We start from the raw sequence: 26,499 nt of genomic DNA, 5'->3' as shown, positions 1-26,499 counted from the left end.
ATGACAAAATTGTTTGCACTCCATATGTTTTTGGTCTGTTTTGGTCTCCATATGTTTGAAGTCTACCAGTTACTGAAAAATAGTAAATTATTCATTCTTGAGAAGCCCAGTTTTATCTTTAGCCATTGGCTTATTTCTGTGAATAAAAGGAACTTTTCATCTAGACAAAAATCCATGTCTCAATCAGATTTGATTCCACACACTTCAGTAACATGAATTTGATTTCATTATTTTTTCCTATCTCACAAATAGCTAATAAAAATGCCTAAATCAGACAGGTTCTCCCCTCAATTTAAGCTTTGTTTACTTACATATTCACAGAAGAACAAACAGTGCCAAGATGAATTTGTTCAGATTAATTTACTACCCCATACACTTACAATGAATGAGCTATCGCTATGATTTTTGCAATTAGCATGTTTTAATAATGATATCCAAGTATATATTATTAGTCAAATGAGTTGCTTTGGGAAGAGTTTTATGAATATTTCTTATCAACTAAAAACCACGAGTCTTTTGAAAGGGAGCATATCGTTAAATGAACAAACCAATGTACAGAATACCTAATTTGTAACACAATCTATCTTTTTGGTTTCATAGTTTTTTCTTTGTTAGTCTGTTTGTTTAACAATATGACACCACCAAATTATCTCCAAACTCTGGTAGTAAAAAAAGAAGAGGGGACTTATTTTACTGAAGACAGAGAATTAGCTGAAGCCTCCCTGCTTTCAGTGGAGTTCCACTTTCTTCTGCAGCTTGTAAATTTATCTTTCTTCACTAAATGCAGACTGGGAAAATTTGTTCATTTCTAAAGAGTCTTGTTTTTCTGAAATGGTAGAACTCCCTGACCTTTGCCCAGGTCTAGCAGTGGTTGATACAACCTGCATTTCAGCAAATGGCACCAGATTTCAAAACCATTCAGAGCTGAAGGTAATGTATCTAAGCACTGAGCTTCAAACATTATCAAGTCTACAGATCACAAACAAGCTATATAGGAGATGAATGTTCATGATTTACGTCATCCACAGAGGCCGATACACACAAAAAGCAAAACAGAACAGTAAATTACTCAGCAAACTGTAAAAAGAAATTTCAGTTAAACCTCAGTGTGGAATAGAGGCACTGCACTCAGTCCACTCTCTTCCTTGAACCTATCTTGCTGGTATTTTTGATGCAGCCTGGACTCTCCCATTACATTTCACCTGGCTTTATTCCCACTCATGGTCACCCTGCTGTGCTGTGTTAGCTCCAATACAGCATCACTATCTGGATCACATTTAACAAGATGTAATGGAGATTCATCTGTCTGTCTAAATCCGTATGTTAAAACTGGAAGTGGATGATTGCACACTGACAGCCTGATTTACCCTCAGCCCCCTGTGGAGCCCGGAATAGGAACTGAGGAATACTGAGAAAGACAATGTGATAACAACCCATATTAGATATCCTGGAGAGACGTCAGCAGTGGGCAGATACTCCTGTATCTCCTTACAGTATAGCTCTAGCACCCGCCTCAGCAGCATCTGATTCTGGCATTGATGAAGACATTATATAAGTGTAAATGCTGTGCTGATCCACACCAGAAGATAAACTCCTACACTTGTCAGATACAGCAAGAAGTTGAAAGGCCTGGCTCCTATCAGTGAGGGTGCTGAGTGTCTGGTTACTCTTGTACTTTTTTTGGATTATTATCTGTTCAGTGCAGGCATGATGTCTCACTACACACCACATGCTGATTTCAATGTCTTAAGAATTTTAAGGGGAGGGACCTTATGTTTTTTGGATCTTTGAGCTGTTGCTGAGTCCTCCATGACCCAGCCAGCCTTACAGATGCCAGACTATGCTTTAGTATGAGAATACACCTTGTACATGGCATCCCAAGGACAAGCGAATTAAGCAGAAGACGTCCATAACAAATGGGTGTGAGGTCAGTTCTAATTGCTTCATTAAATATTAAATGTCTTTTTTCTGCTTGGCACTAAACAGTTAGATTCTCAGTGCTTGGCTTCAGGGAATTCTGGCACTGCCAATACCTTTATTCACTGCTTGTATTTCAGTATGTTTCACACTCTTTTCAAGCACATAGGAATTCAAATAGTATGCACAACATCCTCTAGCTAAGGATATAAAATATTTTCTGAACACTAAGCCATTCATTCAGTGGTCATATGATGAAGCTGGAATACATTCACTCTTAATCCTAAACAATGGTAAAAAAATCCCACAGGAGATACTCTGCAAGAATCCACTGACTCTACAAAACAACAATTACACATTTTGTTTCTATCCTGATGAGTCAATAGCAGAAGTAGAAACACACTCCAAAGTCATGAGACCTACCTCTGTGGTCCCTAGCCTATATCTCATCATTCTCACTCTTCCCTCTCCCAGTTCCTGTTCACATGTTAAACTGCACCTATAATTGGGGTGAGGGAAGATACCTACACATAGCTACCAAAACAGAAGGCTATAAGCATGTCCTAGGGCACAAAAGTTGAAAAACCCTTTGATGAATTACAGGATGCAATATTAATAATACATAAATACAAAGAAAATACCTGCAAAGCTTGGAGTAGTGATTCTGCTGATCCCGGCAACTTCGAAGTACTCTCAAAGGTCTTCAGAATATATTCAATAATGTCACTCTCCAATACTAATATTAGCCCTAACACACACATTACTAAATAATGGTGGTGAGAGGGTCCCCACAGTTCAAACACGAGTGGCTGGTCTGGAGCACATGCTAGGATTTTGCTACATGACATCAAGATCTAGATGATTCTGTGATTCTGTTAAGAGATACATAAACAGGGTTATGATTTGGGCATCAAGAAGTTTCTCACTGATGTTTTGGAAATTAATAAATATCAAACAGTATTAAGAAGGCAAATTTGTCAGTCAGAGATTATAAAACGTGGCAATATTTTGTGACTAAAAGAGACTTTTCTTTTTTTCTTTTCCTTTTTTTCCTTTTTTTTTTCCTTTTTTCCTTTTTTTTTTTTTTAGTAGGTCAACAAACTATCTGATTTGTGATATCTATAAATATTGAGAATTCCTAGAAAAAGAGTTATTATTTAGCCTCAGACTTTTGGACTCAGTTTGACTACAAATGGGATGAAAGGCTTCAATAGGATAAAGGATGCTTCTGAAATGGTAACACTGATACATATTTTTTTCTTTTATCAGTTTGCACTTAGCCTTCATAAGATTTTCAAAGTGGAGTACCAGAGTATTTTTATTCCTAAAACTGAAGAAATCACTTCAAAAATATATTTCAGGTGAAATATAGCCAGTTGTTAGTATCAAAACTTTCTCACAGCCCACGTCACTAAACACTCCTTACAAGTGACTGCATCATAGATTTTAATTTTAATCATCAAAGAAGTGAACAATCACAACAATATTGAGATAGCTGACAGACACTGTAATAGCTCACCCTAAACATTAGAAAAAATACATGTCCTGAAGGAAATTCAAACATGCTTTTCCTTTTGGAAATCAGCTGAGTTTGTTTCTTCCTTGTTTTTTTTTTGTTTGTTTGTTTGTTTGTTTTTTGTTTTGTTTTGTTTTGTTTTTTGTTTTTGTTTGTTTGTTTGTTTTTGTTTTTTAATATTAAACCTCCTGAAAGTTTTCAAAGATACAGGTAGTGCATCTGTGTCCTAAAGGTCAAGGTTTACTCACACTTTGCCAACTGATGTGTTATTGGCTTGTAATCAGACAATAAAAAGAACAGATGGCTTAACCAAATTTAATTTGCTATTTTATTCATCCTTATGCTGCCTCTTTATCATACAAATATTGAACAGTTATATGAAAAATTAAAATAATATTCCAGGTCATTGTTTGGTTGATTCCTTTTTGACCTAGTCTGTGATGGAAACAGAAAAGACTGCCATCAGAAATTATAATATTCAGAAATTCTTTCCAGCTCAGTAGCTGATGGCACTAATGTTGTGTCAGTGACTGGAAAAAGGAAATATATATATAAATCTCCAACAGCATGAAAAATATGTGTCTTAAAAGTAAACTCAGGCATTGAAATCTAGCAGTCTTCTATTTCTAAGGTGTTTCTTAGTGCTCAACAGGGAATGATGACGTGCAATTTGTTTGATTACTTCTTATGATTATTTATTCATCGCAAGATCTAAGCTTGATCATCTTCACATTATTGTTGTTGCAGTGTTCATGGGACCAGACATTTTATCTAATTCCATAGATCTCATCAACTTTAAACTGAAAGTTCTGAAGACTTTGCAGTATTGTTTTGGCATTCTGTCAGAATAACTCCTGCTGTCATCCTTCTTAGAGACTTGACTAAGTAATATTATTGCAGAGCAAGAGCCTGCAGTGCTACAAATTAGGTCGTTAATTGTAAAGTAAGTTCAAACTGTACGATTTGGCAAACACAGCCTTTGAATAAGCAGGTTCAGTAGTTTTGGAATCACCTTTTAAGAACACATTTATCATATTGTTAAGTATAAACTGCTGCATTTTTGGTACATTGATTTTTAAAGTGTATTTATGGGATATTCTGTATATTAGGCTGCTGCAGCTTTACTGAGCTGCCTCCAGAGAATCTCATTTTAAAAATGCAGTGTCTGATGCCACGGTCATCCTTAAAATAGTCATCAACAATACAACTTTCTGCACTTGGAAACTGTCGCTATATCTTTTATTCTGAGACTAATATATTTCATTTTCACACGTTATATGAAATGCATATATGCAGATTCCTGCAAAATAGCAGACATGGTGTCAAAGAACATCTTCAAGATTGTCTGTGTCTGAAACCCTGGAATCTGCCAGGTCCCTTAGGTGTAACAGAACTGAGCTCAAATTTCATTCTTTATGTATTTATATACTGATTCATTTAGGGGCTGCCTTTCAAAAACATCAGTCACCTCAGGTCACAGCACCAGCAGACAATTAATGTAACATTTAATGCCAAGTACAAGTTAATGAAAATTAAGCAGATGCAAGCGCTTAGCATGATACAAATCCACTATCCTCAGATATTTTAAACACAACATGAAAGGAAAAAATAAAAATGTTTTTGTTTCATTTTATCTTCTTGGCCTATAGGTAATTCCCACTGTAGAGTTAATTTAAAAGATGTTTACCTCTGATTCTCACATGACTAAATTAGAGCACATGCAAGAATCAGTGAATATATTATGTGGAGTACATGTACAGCTCCACTGTGACTAGAAATTTCTACACCTTCAATTCTGCAGACATCTGATTTACTTGGAGAGAGGCAACTGAGCAGTGAACAAGTTCAGTCCCTTTCGTCTCTGTTGGGAAAAAAAAAAAAAAAAAAGGGTAATTTATACATCCAAACTGTATTTCCTCTTCCTCTGTCAGAGTCAGCCCCAGTCCATTCGGGAAAAGAGACAGTGCTGTGTGATTAAGTTGACTGATCACACTGCAACAACATCTTATAGATGTCTGCCATTACATAAGGTGATAATATAGTATAATAAAGATTGTAATCCAGCAACCAAGTGTTGAACAAAAATAAATAAATAAATAAAAATTCCACAAATAACAGAAAAGAACAAAATTAAATTCAGTTTCTCAACTCACAAGTCTATTCAGCTCAAGTGGCAAAATTCCTTAGCACTCTCCCCCCACACCTCTGAGAGTTTCAGCTGTTTTCACAGGTGTGAATTAAAACAAACATTAAAAATAGTATGCAAATATAACATGGCCAGAGGAATAATCTGTCAGCTGATCAGTGGGTTGTTCTGGTGTATTTTGATAAAGAGAAGGACAAAACAAATTATAAAAGCAGCCTAGAAGAACTGAAAATGTGGGTTTTATCTTTGAAATAATGTGGGCCTTCTTGGTTCTCCTAGGTGCTGCAGCTGTTTCTGCTTATCCACACAATCTTGCTTTTGATGGGTATGTAAAGACACGGAGTTTATATTTGCAGACCTTCTTCTCCATTAGCAAAAGTCTTTCAATTGACTTACCTTTTTGAAATCCACTTTTCTTTCTCCTTTCAGCCATAAGGTGTTTCGTGCGATTCTACTGAATGAGGACCAGGTGGAAATCATCAATTCCCTTGCCAGCAAAATGCAGGTAAAGAACTTGGGGAAGGAGCTCTATTGCATGCATAAAGAACGTTTCTTGTTTCCCTCAATTAATGAATATTAAAAACAACAACAAAAAAGAATGACAACAAAAAAAAATGGTACTGAAATAAAGGCCTAATCCAGACAAGAACAGACAAGATGGTAAAGCTAGTTACATAAATACATTCCAATGCCTTCCTAGAAAGTCTGGTTAACCCAGCTTGAACATCAAAGTGCCCACCAGGATTTATTAATTAAATATGTTAACTTGAAAGTACATATTCCTTGTGGGGTTCTTTCAAGAATGTATTAAACGTGGAATTTCCAAGTATAAGAACTTCTAGCATTATAGGCAAAATGTTTTGTTCATGAAAATAATCTAAAAATCCATGCTCCCAACAAATTGAACTTTTCTTTGGCCTCTAGCCTCTTCTGTCATCTTTTCTTCACTGACTTTGCTTTAAAGCTTTCTTTCTCTCCAACCAAGCTGATTTTTTTTCATACTGACCTTGATGTAGATATATAATGACATAATGACATGAGAAAAAACAATAAAGACAGCAAATGTGTTTTCAATATTTCTCTTCAGCTTTGATGTTGTAAAATAGCTGTTGGTGAAAAAGACACCATTATCTGTAGGATGAAAGGATGGTATTTTCAATGCAGTGCAGATGTGGAGAACTATCAGCAGCAGGCTAGTATAGCATGCTGAATCAGTACTCTATAGAAGAACATACTAATGGTGTGTTGCTGCCAGTATTAAGAAAATTAATATACCATGCTTGCTTCCAAGTCTGTAGGATAAAGGGATTGTTTGTTTTCTTTTAACCAAATAAAAGATTCCTGAACTACCATTATTGTACAAAGCAATCAGTTAGGACTGATGTAGCAGTATATACTGGAATAGTCATCTCTGTTGAAGTTGCATGGTTTCTGAATATGCCCACCAGCCCCAATTTCATTTACTTTTAGGAGATGAAAGGCTGAAAAGGCTCTAGGATGGCAAAACAGCTTTGTTATTGTTGGCTTTTAATAGGTCTCTAATCTAGAGATCTTGAAATAATACCTGAAATAGTAATAGCACTGTCATTTATCCATTCTGAACTAAACAACATCTTCCAAAGGCAGACTCCTCGTACCAACTTCAGTGAAATGAGTCTTGAAAATACTTATACAGGCAACAGTCTTTCCCAGCTGATATATGTAAAGTATGTAAATAGACATAGTCTCCCTCTACTATAGTTGGGAGGCCATTTCTGTCTAATGCTTATATACAAATACCTCAAATTGAATGTGTACAAAGAATGAAAAACGTCATAAAGATAACCATAAATTTTGTACAGCATTCATAAATCTGTATGTGTTCAGATGCTGTAGTAATAGAATAAGACTGTTCAGGATACTCAGAGCAGACAATGTTCCAAATGTTCTAAAATTTGATTCTCCTTTGCATTAGATTCTTTCAAATGAAGTTCAGAATATTCTTTTGGATATCAGAGCTACCTTCCATTTGATTTACAGCGATACTCGTTTTCTTCTGTTTCAATTTTGAAAAGAAAAACACCTTTATGGCACACTTGAAATAACAGATTACAACTGCCCTAATAAGCCAAAAGTAAGGAATGGTGAGGTACTTAGTATGATCAAAGCATTAAAGAGTATTAAACAAAAGAAGGCAATAACAAAAATAAAATTGAGTAAATTATATCAATTATCAGAAAATTCTAGTTGTCTTAAACTGGGATTACCAATTTCTTGTAACACTTAGAAGATTTTGCTCTCTGATTTTATTATTTTAATTCTAAGGTAATAATGTTTTGTTCAGACAACAAGGAGAGGGTATATTTAAATACCCTTATTTGAATTAGCAACCTTTACTCCAGCAAAGTATACTGTTTAGAATCAAGCATGTACAAACATGTTAGGTACAAACATGTACTCTGTACAAACGTATGCAGTTGCAACTACTAACTGCTCAGAGGTGGAGCTCAATATCTGCACAACACTAACACTGCTCTGTTCAGTCTCAGATTGGGTTCTTCTGTGAATTTAAATGCCACATCTACTAGCAATATAAAGATTATCTTTACAATGAAGCCAAGGAGGTGGATTTTATAGGCGTGAGCATCACAAGTCGGAAAACTAAGCATTGATGTTTAGCACTGTGCAAGATCAGTGAAGTCCTATTAAGTAATCTAAAAATTAAAAAATTGAATACACTCCAAAGTCAAGTTAATACTTGGTATTTGTGAAATCATCACCTCCGTTTCTAGAAATCTGCCATATAAATTGGAGGATCAAATAAAATGTTGTTAATCAATTTATGTTTAAAACTTAGGTTGACATTTCTGGTAAACACGACCAATTCGGTGTAATACAGGAATTAAATTTTTTGTACTAATCACAATCAACACAACCATCACACATACACTTACCTAAAACTCACAGCCACATCTACATATTTATTAGTTCATATATTTGTTTGGCCTTCTTTCAGGTTGACTTTTGGCAGCCAGACTATGTCACGCTGGTAAAGCCAAAAATGCAAGTTGATTTCCGAGTTGAAGCTGACAAGGTTTTTGAGGTTGAACATCTTTTGAAGGAAAACAAAGTAGAGTATAGGTAAGTTTGTTCTCACTACTATATTTTGAATAGGATTAGATTAAATACTGGGTAAAATATGTTTAATCTTTTCATTATTGGTCAACTCACCTTCCTGTCACAAACTTCCTGCCTCCTGTGGATGCCTCTACTGCGTTCAGATTTCCTGTAACAGTTCAAACAGACTGTACCTGCTCTGCATTAAAGGGATAAGGTGAAATATGGATAGGTGTAGGAGACCAGAAGCAAGGACTTACTATCAGGCATTTCCCCAAGGTGAAAGCTCACTGCAGTGTGATGAGGACAAAAAGGGCTTACCATTAAAGACAAAATGCAGCAAAGGTCTAGAAAGAGCCAGAAAGCGCACCAGAAGGGTTCGCATGATACTATGAGTGAATTGAAGCCAGAAAATGGTGAGTCCCAAGGGCAGTCATGAGAAGCTCCCCACTGAGTTATCTAAGCTGGAAAACAGTAACTAGAAGGACAAAAAAACAGCTGGTGACAAAAAGAAGACAGCTACCGGTGAAGGGCCCAGGGAGCAAAGAGAATAGGACACAAGTCACATAGCAGATCCATAGCAGTGATTTCTCCAAAGAGAGAGCAATTAGGCTTAAATATTTCAAAATGTAATACCCAGAAGTACTACCCAAACAAGGAGTTACTATACATATGCTAGTTTTTCTTATGACAGCATTGAACTCACTCAGGTCCATGCACAAATCTTTTGATTGCAACAAAGGCCATAATGTCTGGAAGTTGTCCCTGACAAACTTCAGTGGAGTGTCCTTGTGACAATACAAGCAGTTACACTTCTTTTGAAGTGCAGCTGCAGTGCCGTGGCAATGTCAATGTAGTCATTTGCACTGTTTGTTCTGAAGGCTGGTGGTGCTTCACAAACTGGCCTCCTGCTCTTCTATACAAATCACAGATGATCAAGGACATATCCTGAATGAGTAAAAATTTGTAATATTAAGACAAGCCCTGGAAACATTAGAAAAGCTCATTTCCTTGATAGCCAAGGTTGAGATAGTAGCAAAAGGTTCTCAAGACTACGCTCGGTGATGAGGTATGCCTTTGTATAAGCCCCAAGGAAAGAGGAACATGAGAAATTCAGCCAATGCAGTAGGATACTGCATTTTTTTACCATGCTGTGTTGCTACTTTAATAGCCCACCTCACAAGCAGTAAAGTATTTTGGAGGATGGATCATGCCACCTGCAATCTGCACCTGAACTCTGGAAGTTTGGATTAAATCAGGCAAACATCTCAGTATTGCTGCAGGATGGTGCTTCAGTCTGTCTTTCAGTGCCAGCAATTCAAGAAAGAGTCCATTTCCTCTCAAGGCAGAGGCAATCTGGTAACATGAGGTCAGTCCAAAGGAAAGAGAGCTGATTTCAGATGCAGAGCTGGTTTTCTACATTCTATTGTTTCAGCATTCTTCCTAAATCAAACTGTTGCCACCCTGGAGGCTTGCTGGGATGGCAGTAAGTAGGCAGGTAATAGTTAGGATGAAGCCATTACTCTACAAACATTGTCAGCAAGGATGAGGCAAGAAATAGGTTGAAACTTGAACCTACTGTGTTTTTTTCAAATGCATAAATCAGGCCCCCATATTCACTTCACATTCAACATGGCCTTAATTCTGAGCAGATTCTTAAATATCTAACTGGTTCTTACTTTCCTGCTAGTAAAGTGTATGTCTCTCCACTTTTCATGGTGGCTTATTGCAGAGTTCTGATCAACAACCTGAAGACTGCACTGGATGCTCAGTTTGACAGCAAAGCTCGTAGCACCAGTCACAGCTATGAAAAGTACAACACCTGGGAAAAGGTAAAGTCTAGAAGTTCATCAGCTTGGTAACTTGGCCTCTATAGTCAGAATGGCTTCTGATATTCTTCCAGCCTTCATCTCTTTTCCTCTTCTGTTCCATCCATTAATATGATAACTCCTCCAAACTCTTTCCCTTCTCCTTTGCTCATTACACAGCTAATCTGCACAACCCATCCACCTACACATATTTTCTCTACTGCTCCCAATGCTGTGGGAAACTGGCAGAAATCCAGTGGCCAGGCTGACATGCTTCACTACCAATTTACTCTCCTTTTCCCTCATTCTCCCATCTCTTCTGCTAAAAAGTGTTTCAGAAACGAACTTGATTCAGTCCCCTGACACAACTGTAGATCTTCATCTTCCACCTCTCCCCTGCTCCCTCATTTCTTCACAGCCATGCTGATTTTTCCTGACACATAATCTTGACCATGTAATCCCCCACTTTACATCTTTGCAGTGGCTCCTTACATCCATTGCATCACAGTTGCAAGTATGCAATCTGAAATTCTCCCATTATTCTCACACTATTCTCGCATACTTGCATACTCGCAAGTATGAGAATATCTCTTTTCTGTCTTTCCTTGAAAAATTCTTTAATTTCTGCGCTCTTTGGCCTACCTGTTCCATTTTCAAACAATAAAATTTGTGCTTCCTCACCAGGTGATATTTATAGATCTGTACAGAACTATACATACAGAACTAATTAATTTTCATCCTCCAGAACTCTCATAAAAATAATGAATTAATTAAATCCTGCTTCTCTAAGGCTATCTAAAAATAAGAACAAAAGCTCCTCTGACTCTGCTAAGGTTATAAAACACCATCATCCATAGTGTCAACCATTATTTCTAATGTTCCCTTGCCAATCTATACCATCTGCTGTCTCCTGTCTTAGTTTGTGACTCTTTGGGCAGAAAATGCTTTTTTGTATCGATGTGATGACTTTTTTTTTGTGAGCGTCTGAAGGCACCTGGTACAAAGGGAATCTGCTCAAATATTAAAATAATAAAGGCTAGTTCTTTCCCTTAAATAATGAATAGATTGAAGGACATTTTCTTTCTTTTATATTTGACTTTGGTGGACTGTTGTCACAAATCCCTGTCAGTGCTTCTGTCAACAATTCAAGAATGATAATAAATAGAAGAGCCGTGAAAGCGAAAAACATAACAACATGTAGAAGATCTAAGGCATTCAATCTATGTAGTATAACAATATATCTCTTTTGTTAAGAGAGTTCAAGGGATGACAAGACCATAATCTCTAAGTCATATATAGGGTCATCATCCAAAAGGTTTTGTAATCCACCAGCCAGACTCCAATGACAGGAAGTGCTAGATAAATTCATACCAGAAAATACTAATTCAGGCAGTCATTGCAATAGCTTGAGAGGTCTGCAATAAACCACTATCACTGGGGAAAAAAAAAAAAAGAGAGAGAGAGAGAGAGATAACTGTAGTATAAGTAGGAATTAATTCTTAAAAATCTATAAACTCTTCTGGCTTGAAATCTATGAATTAGTTACTCTGGACCTGAGGACAGAGACATCAATAAATTTATTCTCCTTATTAAACAGATAGCTGCTTGGACTGAGGATATTACTGCTCAGAACCCAGACCTTGTTTCTCGCAGTGTAATTGGGGAAACATATGAAGGACGGCCAATATACCTTCTCAAAGTAAGTGCTTTGATTTCTCTGTGCCAGACTATTTTCCCCTATTAGCCTCTACAAGACTATAATGTCTATTAAATCTCCACTGACACTAAAATTTATTAATATACATTTTGCAGGAAATCAAATATATATTGTGTACTACTTATACTATAAATTTCGCAACACTCCTGTGAGCCACGTGAATGGTCTACCTCTATTAATCTCTCCATCTGTCGTTTGCAAATCCATTTGCTCTAACAGGATCGATAAATGTTGGTCTCTCTAGCAACAACAAATTTGTTTGTATCTTCATCAGGTACAATTTTTTGGAATAATTTTTATGAAAAAATAAAATACCATGAATTAAATAAGGATGAGAGAATTAAGATTACTTGCCCAAAATTGCATAAGCATTTCTTATCCAACCAAACAAGATCAAGTACTAGAAACACCACAGGAAATATAAGTGCAGAATAATCAAATAATTGTGGGAAAGAAAGCTTATCTACATTAATACAAATAAAATCATTATGATTGTATGGTGTTAGCTTGAATATCGCAGTCAGCTATAGTTGAGAACACTCCGTAGATTTTCATTTAATCAAAGAATGCTACATTTATATAAAGTTTCACACTCTTTAGGTCAACACACTGTCTGACTTATTCTGCATACAAATTATCTCATTTGGAACCTGTTTTGTTTTGTTTTTTATCCATAGTTGGGAAAAAGCGGTACAAATAAGAATGCTGTCTTTATGGATTGTGGTTTCCATGCAAGAGAGTGGATCTCCCCTGCTTTCTGCCAGTGGTTTGTGAAAGAAGTCAGTAGGCTTAATGATCAAAATGTGTTTTACAAAATGCAACTGTTTTTATTTTAACTACTTAAACTAGATCTTAATGTCTGGCCCTGTAATCTTTGAGTGGCTTAAGACTACCTGAGTATGTGTAAGAGGTAGTCACAACTAGAAGGGTTACTTACAGTCTGTAAATTCATCTTTGTACCTGTAGTCAGAGGAAAGTGAGAGACAAGTAAACAAGTCTAGTAACACTATAGTCATGTAGTCATGTTCTTTACATAGTCATAAAGAACAGCGAAAAAGGAAAGTTCAGGGACATGTCAGAAGGCATCCAAATGTGTCAGAACAGCTGTCTTCTCCAGCGCCAGGCGCTGTATTCCCTGCAAGCAGTCTTTCTCAGTACAGTAGGACAACAGGAATGATGGAAACCTACCCTCAGCTAAGCACAGTCAGAACGCACTAAGGAATGCACTCAAGAGAAGGAAGATTATAGCTGAAGCTCCCTAAACTCCACTTGGGAATAGGGAAATGTGTTTATTTCCCTTTGAGCTATCACTTCAGGTTGCACAGAATGGCTTCACAGTATGGCTTCTAAAACATGAAAATATATTCAAGAAAGCCTCACAGGTGCAACTGGCTGGGACACTTCAGGCCATAAATGAAAAAAAAAAAAGACCTCGTATCTCTTCCTTCTCACCATCACCAATATAAAGCAGGTGGGAGTTACTAAACACTGCAGAGTCTTCTGTAAAGAGAATAGGATCTTTGAGTAGGAGGGGGAGGCTAGGGAATCAATCATCTTAGCAGAACAACTTACTGATCGAATCTCAAATTTTATAACAATTTCTGCTTGAAGATTTAAAACCAATCCAAACAAACAGAAGCAGTAGCTGGGATTTAAAACCCAAATAAAGGAAAGCCAAAGTACTTGAGTAAGCCATGCTGGCAGAGGCATTGGTGGCAAGTATAATCTCCATCTTCTCAGACAGCCATGCGGTTTTGTGTAAGGAGCAGTGGAAATTGAAAGTGACATGTCAGTGGAGTCAATGGGAATGTTATTTCATTATCTCCCAATAAGGCTGCAGACAGCCTTATGTGCTACCATTTTTCTCTCAGCAATTCACGTCACTACAGCTGATCACTTAATTCATGGATGCACCTGACACCAGCAGAGGCTCTGCACAGTGAATTCAAGTGTAGATAGGTAGAAATACTTTAAAAGCACAGTCCTCTGAGAACCATCAGTGGTTCACCTGGGATAGCTTCTAGACATAAAAGTCAAAAACTACAGAAAAAGCATGAGCAAGGTAGATTATTATATGTATCTGAAAGAAAAGGGAAAAAAAAAAGGCAAAAAAAATAGACTAAACAAATAACCAAAAAAAAAAAAAGGAAAAAATAAAATCTAGTGATCCATCTAGATCCGCTTTTCCATCCAACTTGTCTGCTTGCTAGTTACAGGAAAATAGATGCCATTCTCCATTGCATTGCTCCTTGTATTGTCCTTTGCATCTGTATAGAGTAAAGGTATCATGGGCCCACCAAGCCTCTTAAAGCAAATCTCCATGATTACTGGACACTCACTTGACACTGACTTAAATCTGTGAACACGCATACAAAGTGCCAGGTCATGAGCCATCAGGATATGGAGTTTTTATGTACATTATTCAATGTATGTGACTGGAAAAGTGCAGGCAAAAATCTGCCTCCCTAATAATACATGTAACTGTGACATTACAACTGGAAATGTGTAAGGATGTTCTCTGAAATATCATTTATAATTCTTGTTATTTCTGAAATTTGTCTATACAACAGATAACAGGAAATGATTTAAAAATAAATAATTTAAAATAAAAACAAGCCTTTAAGTTGACAAGATGTAGTGAAGATATATGGACCAGCACTCTGTTATCTCTTTAAACAAGAAACTAGCAGATGGTAATATCTCTCCAGGGATTTATTATCTTGTTCAAAATCAACACTGCTTTAGCATATAACCTATCCACCAAAATAAGATGGCTCTCCAACAGCAGCGTGGTTTGAGTCAGTGTAAATCATCTAGGTATACGTAACATCAGAGCTGCCACATCAAGTGGTGGAGTGACCTGGATGACTTTGCGTACCACATTAATTCCTGATCTAGACCCAGACATTTAAATGCATACAGGAGAAGTTTTCATTCCATAAAGACATCATCAATTCCTTCTAACTCTCTCCAACTAGGCTGTTGAGACCTATGGAAAAGATAATATCATGACCAGACTTCTCAACAACCTGGACTTCTATGTTTTGCCTGTTCTTAATATTGATGGTTACGTTTACACTTGGACAAATGTAAGTACATTCTTCTTTCTCAAAAACAAACAAACAAACAAAAAAACTGGTTGCCTAAGCCAATGGTTAAAACTTGTTCTTACTTTTGATCTCCATTTCACCATTCTATTTTAGGACCGTATGTGGAGAAAGACACGCTCTAAAAATTCTGGCAGCTTTTGCATTGGTACTGATCCCAACAGGAATTTTGATGCTGGCTGGTGCAGTAAGTGTCTCCTAACAGTTGCTGCAGCAATCATACAGGAATACAATAGCCAAGATATTTAATTATAGGTTTTCCCCTGCATGTTGGTCCATCTCACTTTTGAGTCAAGATCACCAATATAGCACTGTGGAATATCTTGTGTTAAATATGGGGGTAATTTGGGTGAAAAAAAAAACAGTCCTTGGTTACTAGTGTCAGCAGTATGGCTACTTCTATGAACAGAAGAGTTCAGAACAGAAGCCAGAAAGGTTTTATTTTGATTGGTTTCACTCAGTGGAGAGGGGTGCCTTTTATGTGGTTCTCACCTCACTGGCTTCTGGAAGCATCTTAGAGCTGAGGGGGATATGCAAGGAAAAGATTAAGTACTGAAGCAAATGCTATACCAAATCATTTAGATAATATAGGGCTTTGCATCAATACTCATGTCTTTTCTGATATGCACACGGTAGATACTACAGGGCATATTTACTTAATGCTTTGTCATGTTGCCCAGTGTCTTAACTACAGAAGAAGAAATTCTCTCTTCTGATGTGTGTGTGTCAGTAGGATTTCCAAGTCATATTTACAAAAGTGGTGTAGAATCACTCTCTTAACAACCAACTTTGTTGTTGTTGTTGTTAAATATTCATTAAATTTACTCTTATTCCCAGGTATGGGGGCCTCAAGAAGACCCTGTGATTCCACTTACTGTGGTTCTGCACCTGAGTCTGAAAAGGAGACCAAGGCTTTGGCTGATTTTATTCGTGAACATCTTTCTACAATCAAGGCATATCTGACTATTCACTCCTATTCCCAGCTGCTACTGTTTCCTTATTCATATACTTACAAATACCCAGAGAATTATGAGGAACTGGTAAGTAGAAGCTTTGTCATTTTGATATAATGAAAAGAATAAGAAAAAAATCAGTTGCTGTTTAGGACTGTGTGACTTCAGGCAGTTTCCTTAACATCTGGAAAGAATACATATTACCAGTTTTTGAGAATACTTCAGTCTTTCACAGGAAGAACAAGAGAAACCATGATGGCTTCTACATAGTTTAAGCATGGGATATACTCAAGAGCCTTACTTAATTTCCACATAAATTCCACTGAATTTGCCACAAGGTCAGGGTTGCCTTCCAGCCATGCTGTACAGAAATCCACTACATCATGCAGAACCGCTTCTTTCTGACACAAGAGGTTGCTGTGTATGTTGTTGCAGAACATTACACAGAAACATTATGCTCTGTAAGCTAAGCCAACAGCTTGCTTGATTGTGCTAAGTACACATACATGACTGAATTGGTAGCAGCAGCAGCAAATAAGGAGCGCTGCCTAACACTTCCTACTAAACCCTAGTTCTCACTGAAGAACTAGGTAAAACTCCTAGTAAAGAGAATGATATAGCTTAGGAAAAATGAGGCAATTTTTGTCAAAATTGTAATTAAAAATAGTTACACACAAAACAGGTGAAAAAAAAAATCAGTTCTGAGGCCTGTTTAGAAACACACCTTTTATGTGGAAGAAGAGAGGATCAATATTGTGTTTTAAATTACAACAACTCTTTTATCTATCCTAGATTAAGGACACACCCTAACACCGTTTAAATATGATAAAACAGTCTGGAGTATAATCTAGGAAGAAAAAAAGAGGGAGGTTAAAAATACTAAATCTGTATAAACGTTGTAGATATTTTATAAGGCCAAGAATCAACAATCAGGAATAATAAAATTACTTCAGTTCTTTGGCATAATAGCAGCTAGAAGCTGTTGGTAGGGAAAGCAGCATAGCAAAACAAAACAAACAAATTTTGATTCCCCCTCTTTTCGGGATGCTGCCAACAGTCCAAGGCAACAACATTAAGTGTGCTGGTCTGCTGTGGAGGTTTGACAGATTTATGAGTGCTCCCAAGTAGATGTCATAATTCCAAAGCACAAATGAAAGCTGGGGCCAACAATGAAGATTCTTGTTGCATTTTTTTACAACTTAAAAAAAGAGGATGAAATCTAGATGAAAATTTTGCCTTCTCAATTTATTTTGCAGAAGGTTTTAATTTTAATTATTCCAGGGAACTATAGTAATGTCTTGCCTTTAGTTTTTACAAAAGCTTCACATCTCACACATTGCAGTTCAGTCTCAAGTAATAAACAACATAAAACCCTTGAGCTGCTTCATTGTCAAGATCACAAAGTTCCCATGTGTTTAAAAAAATGTATGACATTCTGCCCAACTTTTTGAATCAAGAGCAAATGTGATGAAACATAACTAAAAGCACAGCTTGTTTCTCACAGTATTAAATCAAAAGTTTACATCAACAGCCCAGTATTAAAAAATATAGTAAATCCTATCCATTAAAACAAGCCTTAACAATAAGAACTTATGTGATTTTTCTATATTTTAACATTCTTTTATCAAATTATAATTTTGTATTATCAATGTTCTATTTCAATATATGATTTTATGAATCACCCTATCGTTCTGCAGTTTTTAATCAGTAACAATTCTCTTCCTGCCATAGTGAGTCTAGTATTACTATCCAGCATAAAAAGTAAATACTTCAAGAATGTAAACTGTATATTTCTCTTCAACCATTTGATTTCATTTCATAAGTTAGTCTTTTCACTGTCTCTTTATCTTATATTTTATATTGAGCCCAATGATCCCAGAGGGCATTCCATTGTTTTCCTTTACGAAGCAATCACAAACATGAGCATCATGACAAGGTGACCCAATGAGTGGTCTTCATGTCTTAATTACAGGAAAACATTTATTTTACTGGTGATCCCAACAAAAAAGACAGTGTGGTCCCAGAGAGGTTCAGCTTCTGTAGTATTTGACTTTAAAAAGATTTTTTCTTGCCAAAAGTCCTTCTTTTGGAGAATAAGATCAGAGTATCATCAGATCAAGCTTGCCTATAGTTGGGGTTATTAAACAAAAAGATCCCAATTCACTCCAACACCAGTGAATTAAACAGAAATGCTGACTTCCACAAGCTCTGGGTCAGGTTCAAAAGTGCAGTTTTTCAAGCTACTTCAAATAACTAAAGCACATTAATCTGAGTTGTGACTAAAGAAATTTAAGAATTTTCAATCAGCAATTGTATTTGCTGAAAATGATACACCTACAAAGAGAGACGTTATGTTGCATGCCAATCATTATTTCATGTCTAAATTTACTGTATAGATTTGGAATTTACAGAAATCTGAAAAATTAGATTCTCAACCTTTCATATAAATTGTTTAGGCAAATAAGAGGACCATATATCAATTTTCAAATGAAGAAGCAGAAACTATAGTGCCCTTATCTTGGATGTTATTTTTACTCTGACAGATCTAATAAATTATAGGAAATATAACTCCAATTTCTTATCTCTTTCAGTGAGCAGCTTGACATGGTTAAACAAAATTTCATGTCTGCTTATCATTAATAACATTTTGTTCCATTGTATTTAATTAAAGGTAGCATAATACACTGGGCTTTGTGCGGCATTCCAATGTCTGAGATACAAAAGGGCACAAAAATTGAGTAATTTGAGACTGAAAACACTAAGCCTACAGAAGAGGAAGATCTAGAGAAGGCTTGTACCTTCCTTTCATGCAAGAGTACTGAGCAGCATCTGATATCCTTGGGGCTTAAAAGACTTTGCCTGCTCACTGCCTCAAGAAACCACCAGAAGGCTGTTATTCTTGTTTTGGTTTCTCAGGTAGAAAAGGGCACTCTGTGAGTCCCAGACATCCTTTATGCTACATCCTTCATTACTATAGCTAGTCAGAACAACCTCTAATTTATTGCAACTTGCTTTGAGTGGAATATTAGGACTATCCCTCAACCACTCCCAGTACTAGGCTGTAAAACAGATGATGAAAGTCACATATGTCTTTTGCTTCCCAAGCCTTTATATCCTTCTGCTCAGAGGCAAGGGGAGCTCTGAAGACCTCAACCCCACAGTACACAAGAATTTTCCCCCAATTCTTCTCCCTGTATTCAGGGTTGGGTGGATTTATTTGTTTGTGTTTTTATCTCCTGGGATGCTACACAGAACTTTCACCGCTATCCAAACAATATTTGAACAAATACAAACACCCAAGACAGGAAAATCTAGGTCAGAAATTTCTCAGAAATTACACAATATTCCTGTGATGACTCCTTGAAAGAAATATGTACTCCGTTTTGGTGGATCACATTTTGCTTGCTTCATAATCCTCACTTGACTCATTCTTTGCTATACCCCAGAGAGCTACCCTGCACACAGAATACATGCTTGAATCCATCTCCTGCTGAGAACAGAAGCATTAGCTCTTCACAGTTAAAAATGTGCTTGGCAAGGCCAGCATCTCTCCACCCCAAAAAGATTGTTTTTATCTTGATTTTACTATTCACATATTTGTCCTCTTGCAATAAAAACCTGTGCCTTTAATCATACTTTTCATAAAAAGTTCAGCCCATATATTTTCATCAGTTCAGATTTTGGCCACGGTTACCTATAAGGTCACCTTATAGGAAATAATAAATAATGAATAATGCTTTCCTCATTTTCAGCAAAATCTAGCTTTATCAGTTCTTGTTTATATTTGCATTGGCTCTGAACTATGAATTAATAGAGCAGAGGAATGTCCATCATGCTCTCTCTTCCTTTCCAGGTTCAATTCTATCTCTTTGCTAAACAACAAACTCGGGGCCAAATACATGCCTGCAGCCAGCTCATACTCCGTTAGATTAGTGTATTTGTATTATTACTGTTTGCAGGCTACAGATTATTTTATTAATTCACAAACTAATATCATTTTCTAGACATGGAATTTTCACATTTGTTGAAGATCACTGAAATTAGTCTTCCATGTGGGGTTGGTCTACCATTTCGTTTCCTCTCGAGCCCTTAAAATAGGACACAGTAGAAGGTGGAGATATGCCTAGAGTCTATCCAGCCTGCAAGAAGAGTGAATTTCAAATATATTGCATGACTTTGTAAATATTAGTCTGATTATTTAACCTGATGGCTAGGAGCAAAGTCTTTTAATTCCTGATCGTTTAAGATACATGAATACCTGTAGTAAGGATTTTTTTAATATCAAAAGTCCTATCATCTGAGGGATTCAGACATACCAATTTTTGAGCTGCAAAATCTCCTGTTGTTCTATCTGTGCTGTTTCAAATTCCTGTGATTGTACTACTTGTTACAAGTAAATATTCAGTAAACAAACTGGGAAGCACAGCAAATGGAAGCAGGCAGAAAAGCAAAATATGGAAGCTCTTTCACTGAGCTTGCCACAACAGAACTACTTGATACTGACAGTCTATTGTGAAAATGATGTTTTTAGTAGCAGCTTCTTCCAGATGAAGCTGATGTGTGAACCTGGCTCCTACAGTTGTTAGGGCAGATTCACCTTAACTCAGTCACAATGTAAACTCTCTCGCCAGGGGTCAATTTTTTTCTCAGTCTAGACTGCCTTAGAGGAACTAGCTTGCAAAGAAAAAAGAAGCACTATACTAAAGTCCTCCACTTGGCTGGATTTCCTAGGCTCTTAGGGGAGATGCTTAACTATGAGCAACAACAGAATAGTGAACTAAATTACACATCAATCATGGACTCTTGAGGGGAGTCTGTTTTTACTGGCAAAACAAGAAGCCTTGCAAGTTTTAGCTTCACTTGGCTGAAGCTATCTTTGCAAATACCACCTTTTCAGCCTCTCATTACAAAGGAAATTAAGGGAAGCTTAAGTAGCACACAAGACAGAAGCGAAGGGAAAATACAGTTTTCAGCCTCAGGCAAATCAATTTGCAGTCCAGTGAGAGAAGAGAGCAAAAGGTCCAGACAATCAGTGAACAGGCATCTCCAGATCACCACCAGATTATGATGGCAAAGGGAATTGTCTTAATGCAGCCGCTCCATCGTCAACATCCCTGTGGTGTTTCTAAATAGTCTGTTTGCTGGCAAGTCTGTCCTGAAGAGTAAAATAAGGGAACTTTTCCTCCAAAAAGTTACCTATTAACAGGCAGAAGATGCTTAGCCTGATAAATTACATTGTTAGTTCAACACTCCAGATGCGGTAGAGAGAGGCCAGTAAGCCACATCTTTCATGAAGTGCTAATAACTGAAAAAATGGGCTTAAAGGATGTGAATCAAGTAAAAGAATGGCAACTAAGAACACTAATCTGCTATCTCACTGGCCCGTGCACTTGGTACACAAAATTAAGCCAAATGTTCGTAGCTGCAGTGTAAACACGGATGGGCAGTGCAGGGAATCCTACCTCTGCTGAGGTATTAATCAGCAGTAAAGTAATAAAAAGTAATTTAAAAAGTAATAAAAAGTATTTCTTAAAGTATTACTTTAATAAATAACTATACTAATATTATATATATATATATAAATTACTATAAAATATTACTTTAAAAAGTAATAAAAAGTATTAATCTGGAGTTATTTGGAGGACTTCTGGGCACCAGTTGTTTCTTGGCTACTATAACTCTGAGCAGAATTTTCCTTGCAACAGAGAGATTCTGGACAGTCAAAAACAAAAACAAACCACAACAACTGAGTTAAGCCAGTTATGCAAAGAAATCTTGAAAATCAGTCAACAGCAAAGAGTATTCTCAAAAGGTCAAGACAGCCATGCCTCTCTTTGCAGCTGTGTTCCCAATAACACACTGGCATGAAATGTTGCCCATTATTTATATAGCTCTATATGTCTCTAAGTTAGTTCCTCTTTACTGATGGTTTTGAATACTTTTTAATTTTTTTCTCTTATTTTATATTTAGACCCACAAGAATCTACTTCATTTTTATTATTCTTGTTTTTTATATCTTGAGGAAGAGATGACATAAAGTTGAATTTTGTTTTGACCTTCAGATTTTGGACTATAAATCTATTAGGACAGGAACTGGGACAGAGTAACTTAAAGAAAAAAAAATCAGATATCAAAACTTCTGACAAAGATTAATTTCATGTTGAAGTCATAAATGCTCAGTCATGTTCTTCAGTTAATGAAGAGGGTCATTTAAAATACCACCTTTATCTCCAACCTGGGGAATTTAAGGAAGTTGTTCATCTGGATTCCAGTCTCCATACAGCTGGAAATTTCAACTGCTCTTTCTACAAATCTCTCTTTTTACAACTTCCTGACTAATAATAAAATATCCCTCGGGTAAAAAGACTTCCTGACATACTTTTTGCATATCTGTTCTGGTATGACTTGAAGCAGTCATTTGACAGAGTGAAAGGTATGCCTCACACTTTCCTTACAGCAGCTTTGCTCTTTTGTTGCCCCTACGATGCAAAGAGGGAGCAAATATTAATTACTATCAGCTCCATACGTAAGATAAAACTATCTTTCCAAATTCTGTTTTCACTTTTTTTTTTCCTCTTTTTTGGAAAGAATAAGAATCAGCTTACATTTACATCAGTTTACTATTGGCAAATTTAACTCAATCTCAGCTGCTGATTAAACATACATATTATAAAAATAAAAAAGAAGCCTGAAAAAAATGATATCACTAGAAAATACTACTCTCCAACCTCTACAATTTCCTCAACAAGTGTTAAAATAATTATGAATTAAAAAAAGAGTCAGTTTGAGGGGACTTTTGAACAAAACAAATCAAAATCATACAAACAACAAAATCACACTGGAGAGAGCTCAGCTACCCCTGTTGCTATGAATCCCAGACTGTGAAATGCAAAACAACATTATTTCTACAATAGGTTGTGTTTTGATAACAGAGGCCAGAAACAAAACCCCATATTCAGGTACAGCCAGTTTTATAGATGGAAGGACAAGCTTCAAATGCTCTTTGGCCTACCTTGCTTAAATATTCTTTATGTCATAAAATGACCACAGATTTCTATAGTAAACTCCCACAATTCTGGGATGTTCAAAATCCAGCACCTGGAAGTGGAGAAACACTTGCAATCCTGTGCTAGACCAGGCAGCCAGAATTAAAGCAAACACATTTTGATGCTGTTTTGTAAAAGCTAAGAAAGGTCTCTTACTACACTAAGATTTTTCTAAACACATTGTCCAACATGCCTCTTTCAGTAATTCACAGGAACACTTGAAGCATAAGGATGAACAGAGAATATTATACAAACTTTCTTCCACTGGGAAGTAAGGCAGAGTATAACCTACAGAGAAAGAAAGGGCTTGATGAAATTCCTAGAATAGTAAGCTGTTCAGCTGTAAGCTATAAAGAAAGATACGGCAATCCATTGCTTATACTGCACATCTGTTTTCAAATATCACTCATATTTATCATCTGCTAGTAATAGTTTTCATGTTTTATTACCAACATGCTGTATAATGAAGAACTGGAAAAGCCACACATTCCGAAGAAAAGTCTGTAATTTTCCTTAATGCAAATATACAAAGCTTCATAGTACTATTGATGGGCCTGATCCAACCCTCACTGAAATCAGTGGGAGTTTGAATGAGTCCCTCTGTGCACAGGAAATGAATTGAAATTAATGAGCCTACATATGGTTCCAAGGTAATTTATGCCTTTTCTGGCTGTTAATATTTATAAGACCTTAATCTGCTTCCACTTCCAGAAGTGGTCAACCTCACTGACTAAGCTGGCTCTACACTGAATTTTTAGCTCCATGAACAGAAGGAAAAGAAAGGTTATTGTGTGTTCACAATTTACTGCGCAAAGTTACTTAGTTTTAATCTCGTACAAGTTTCTTCTCAGTGTAGAAGATATTGTTAGCAATTGTCCCCTTACCTAACCAATCTATACAGCAGGCTATACACCAAGGGAGCTATACACAAAGCGGACTATACTCCAGACTAAACACCATTAGAGCTTGAAAAACAAGCTCATTACTGACAAGCTGTGCTTTGGCAGCTACTGACACCTAATCATTTTCAAAGGTATATAACAGTTTACATATAAAAACTTCCCAAACACTGCTTTTCAGCTTATTTAACAGATAATATATCTGTTATTTAACATTTACTTAGATTCACACAAAAAGCTTCTAAAAGTCTGCATTTATACGTCTTCCCCTACAGAATTCCATCGCTAGTGCTGCAGCCAAACAGCTGGCCAGTTTGTACAATACCGAATATACGTACGGCCCAGGAGCCACAACAATCTGTGAGTACTAGCCTAAATTTACCAACTATACTAAATGCTAGTCAGGCTCTGAAATGAGTTTTTATAGCAACTTTTGTTCCTCTTGATAAGCATTCAGCTTCCTTCTTCACAAGCGTATTACCAGAGGTATATATGCAATCTCTCACGTCTAAAATAGGGAATGATATATGCCCTAATATATCCCAGGGACTGTGTGGCCCCAGGAAGGTAAAGGGATGTGGTAAAGTGTTCAGGAATTCATGTGCGTAGCATGAATTCCCAAAATCTGCCCAGTTGTGGTGGTTTTACTGTGCTAGGCAGCTGAACACCACAACCGCTCTCTCACTCCCCCTCCTCAGATGAGGAGGGGAGGAAGTAAAAGAAAGAACAACTCACGGGTTGGGATAAGGATAATTTAATTAAAGAGAAAAAAAAATATTAAGGAAATATTATTATGAATTAAACAATTCAACTAAAGGGAAAAAAGGGAAAGGGGAAGAGGGAGGGGGAAAGGAAATAAAACAAGTAAAGGCTATGTGGAAGTGCAGAGGAAAGAAATTACTCTCTACTTCCCACAAATGAGCGATGCTTGACCACGTCCTTGAAGCAGGGCCTCAACGCACATAGCCGGTGTTTGGGAGGAGGACAGATGTTTTTTGCAACAGGAGCCCACCCCTCCCCTCTTCTTCCTTTTTCCACCTTTTATTGCTGAGTGTGACATCATATGGTATGGAATATCCCTTTGGTTGGTTTAGGTCAGCTGCCCTGGTGATGTTTCTTTCTCACTTTTTTGCCCACCCCTTAGGAGGGTTAGAGAGAGTCCTGATGCTGTGCAGGCACTTCTCAGCAGCAGACACAACACCAGTGTGATACCACTGCTGTTCTAGCTACAAGTGCAGAGCGCAGCACTGTATGGGCTGCTGCAGGGAAAGTTAACATCCCAGACAGACCCAGTACACCAGTTTAGATTTAAATATAAAATCTGACCCTGAATTTTTCTATATTTCCAGCATCTCTAAGTAAAAGTGAAAAATGATTTGAATACTAAACAATAGTTCAACTACTCTACCGACACCAGTTCTAGATTTCTAGAACTTTTATACCTCTTAATTGCCTTAAATACAGAAACTGATCTCTTCCTAATCTTACTTTTCTTAAATAACTTTTAAAACCTCTGAAAAATAGCTCCCCCCTTTTAAAAAAACATTTTTTCCTTTAAATTTATTTTGGCGATGCTTAGCAATTTTGGAAGCTCCTTCCTTAGGAAAAGAGACTACATTCACTGTACCAAAGTACTGGAATGGGAATGTACTATTCTTCCAGAACATAAGGATCCAGCTGGTATCCCAGATCTGTGGTTCTTTCAGATCTGTATGAATCTCAAAAGCGATTTCTCTTTTGCAAAAACTATTTGTTTCTGCTATCAAATCTTTCTAAGCAGCCCCATAAAAGCATGCCATTCTCCTGCTCCACAGACACTCCTCCCATGGCATGCCCACTGTATTAATAAGGAGGGAACAGGAAAGCTGGTTTACATTTCCATATACATATCAGCTGAAATGAAGCTCACAAATGGCCTAAATCAAAGAAGTCTTGCCATAAGAAAGACAAATTAATCAATTAACTAAATATACTTTTTTTTTATCACTTTATTCTATATTTCTAGCTTCGTGACTTGAAATTTCCACTTTTTCAGTTATGTTTTATTTATTCTTTTTATCAGATCCTGCTGCAGGAGGCTCTGATGACTGGGCTTATGATCAAGGCATCAAGTACTCTTTCACTTTTGAGCTCCGAGACACTGGCTATTATGGGTTTCTTCTCCCTGAATCTCAGATAAAGCCAACCTGTGAGGAGACTTTGCTTGCTGTTAAATACATTGCTAATTATGTCCTTAATCATTTGTATTAGAATGAAGTTCTAAAACCTATTAAAGAAGGATTTATTCAAAGACA

The 26,499-nt window shown here is 36.7% G+C and overlaps 1 protein-coding gene and 1 long non-coding RNA gene across 4 annotated transcripts in view; one reads left to right on the top strand and one right to left on the bottom strand.

The window, feature by feature from the left end:
* Positions 1-2,990, bottom strand: part of LOC118171502 — a 10,710-nt gene extending 7,720 nt beyond the window's left edge. The window contains exon 1 of the long non-coding RNA XR_004753246.1: positions 2,559-2,990. This is a non-coding gene — a long non-coding RNA (uncharacterized LOC118171502). The remainder of the gene's footprint in view (positions 1-2,558) is intronic.
* On the top strand, positions 1,902-26,499 carry CPB1 (carboxypeptidase B1). 3 transcript variants are annotated; one of them, XM_035334658.1, is made up of 11 exons: positions 1,902-1,927; positions 6,009-6,084; positions 8,575-8,699; positions 10,408-10,507; positions 12,081-12,182; positions 12,878-12,979; positions 15,179-15,289; positions 15,404-15,494; positions 16,145-16,347; positions 24,481-24,565; positions 26,268-26,499. In XM_035334658.1, exons 1-11 carry the CDS (start codon positions 1,917-1,919, stop codon positions 26,453-26,455), a joined length of 1,194 nt encoding a protein of 397 aa, XP_035190549.1. In that variant the 5' UTR covers positions 1,902-1,916; the 3' UTR covers positions 26,456-26,499. The 3 variants fall into 3 exon arrangements, with proteins under 3 accessions (XP_035190549.1, XP_035190550.1, XP_035190548.1); XM_035334659.1 differs by lacking the exon at positions 1,902-1,927 and adding an exon at positions 4,248-4,376; XM_035334657.1 differs by lacking the exon at positions 1,902-1,927 and adding an exon at positions 5,834-5,904.

This window comes from Oxyura jamaicensis, chromosome 9, assembly GCF_011077185.1.
Source record: "Oxyura jamaicensis isolate SHBP4307 breed ruddy duck chromosome 9, BPBGC_Ojam_1.0, whole genome shotgun sequence".
NCBI classification, from domain to species: domain Eukaryota; kingdom Metazoa; phylum Chordata; class Aves; order Anseriformes; family Anatidae; genus Oxyura; species Oxyura jamaicensis.
The sequence above is the reverse complement of the archived record's forward strand: the minus strand, read 5'-3'. Positions and strand labels throughout refer to the sequence as shown.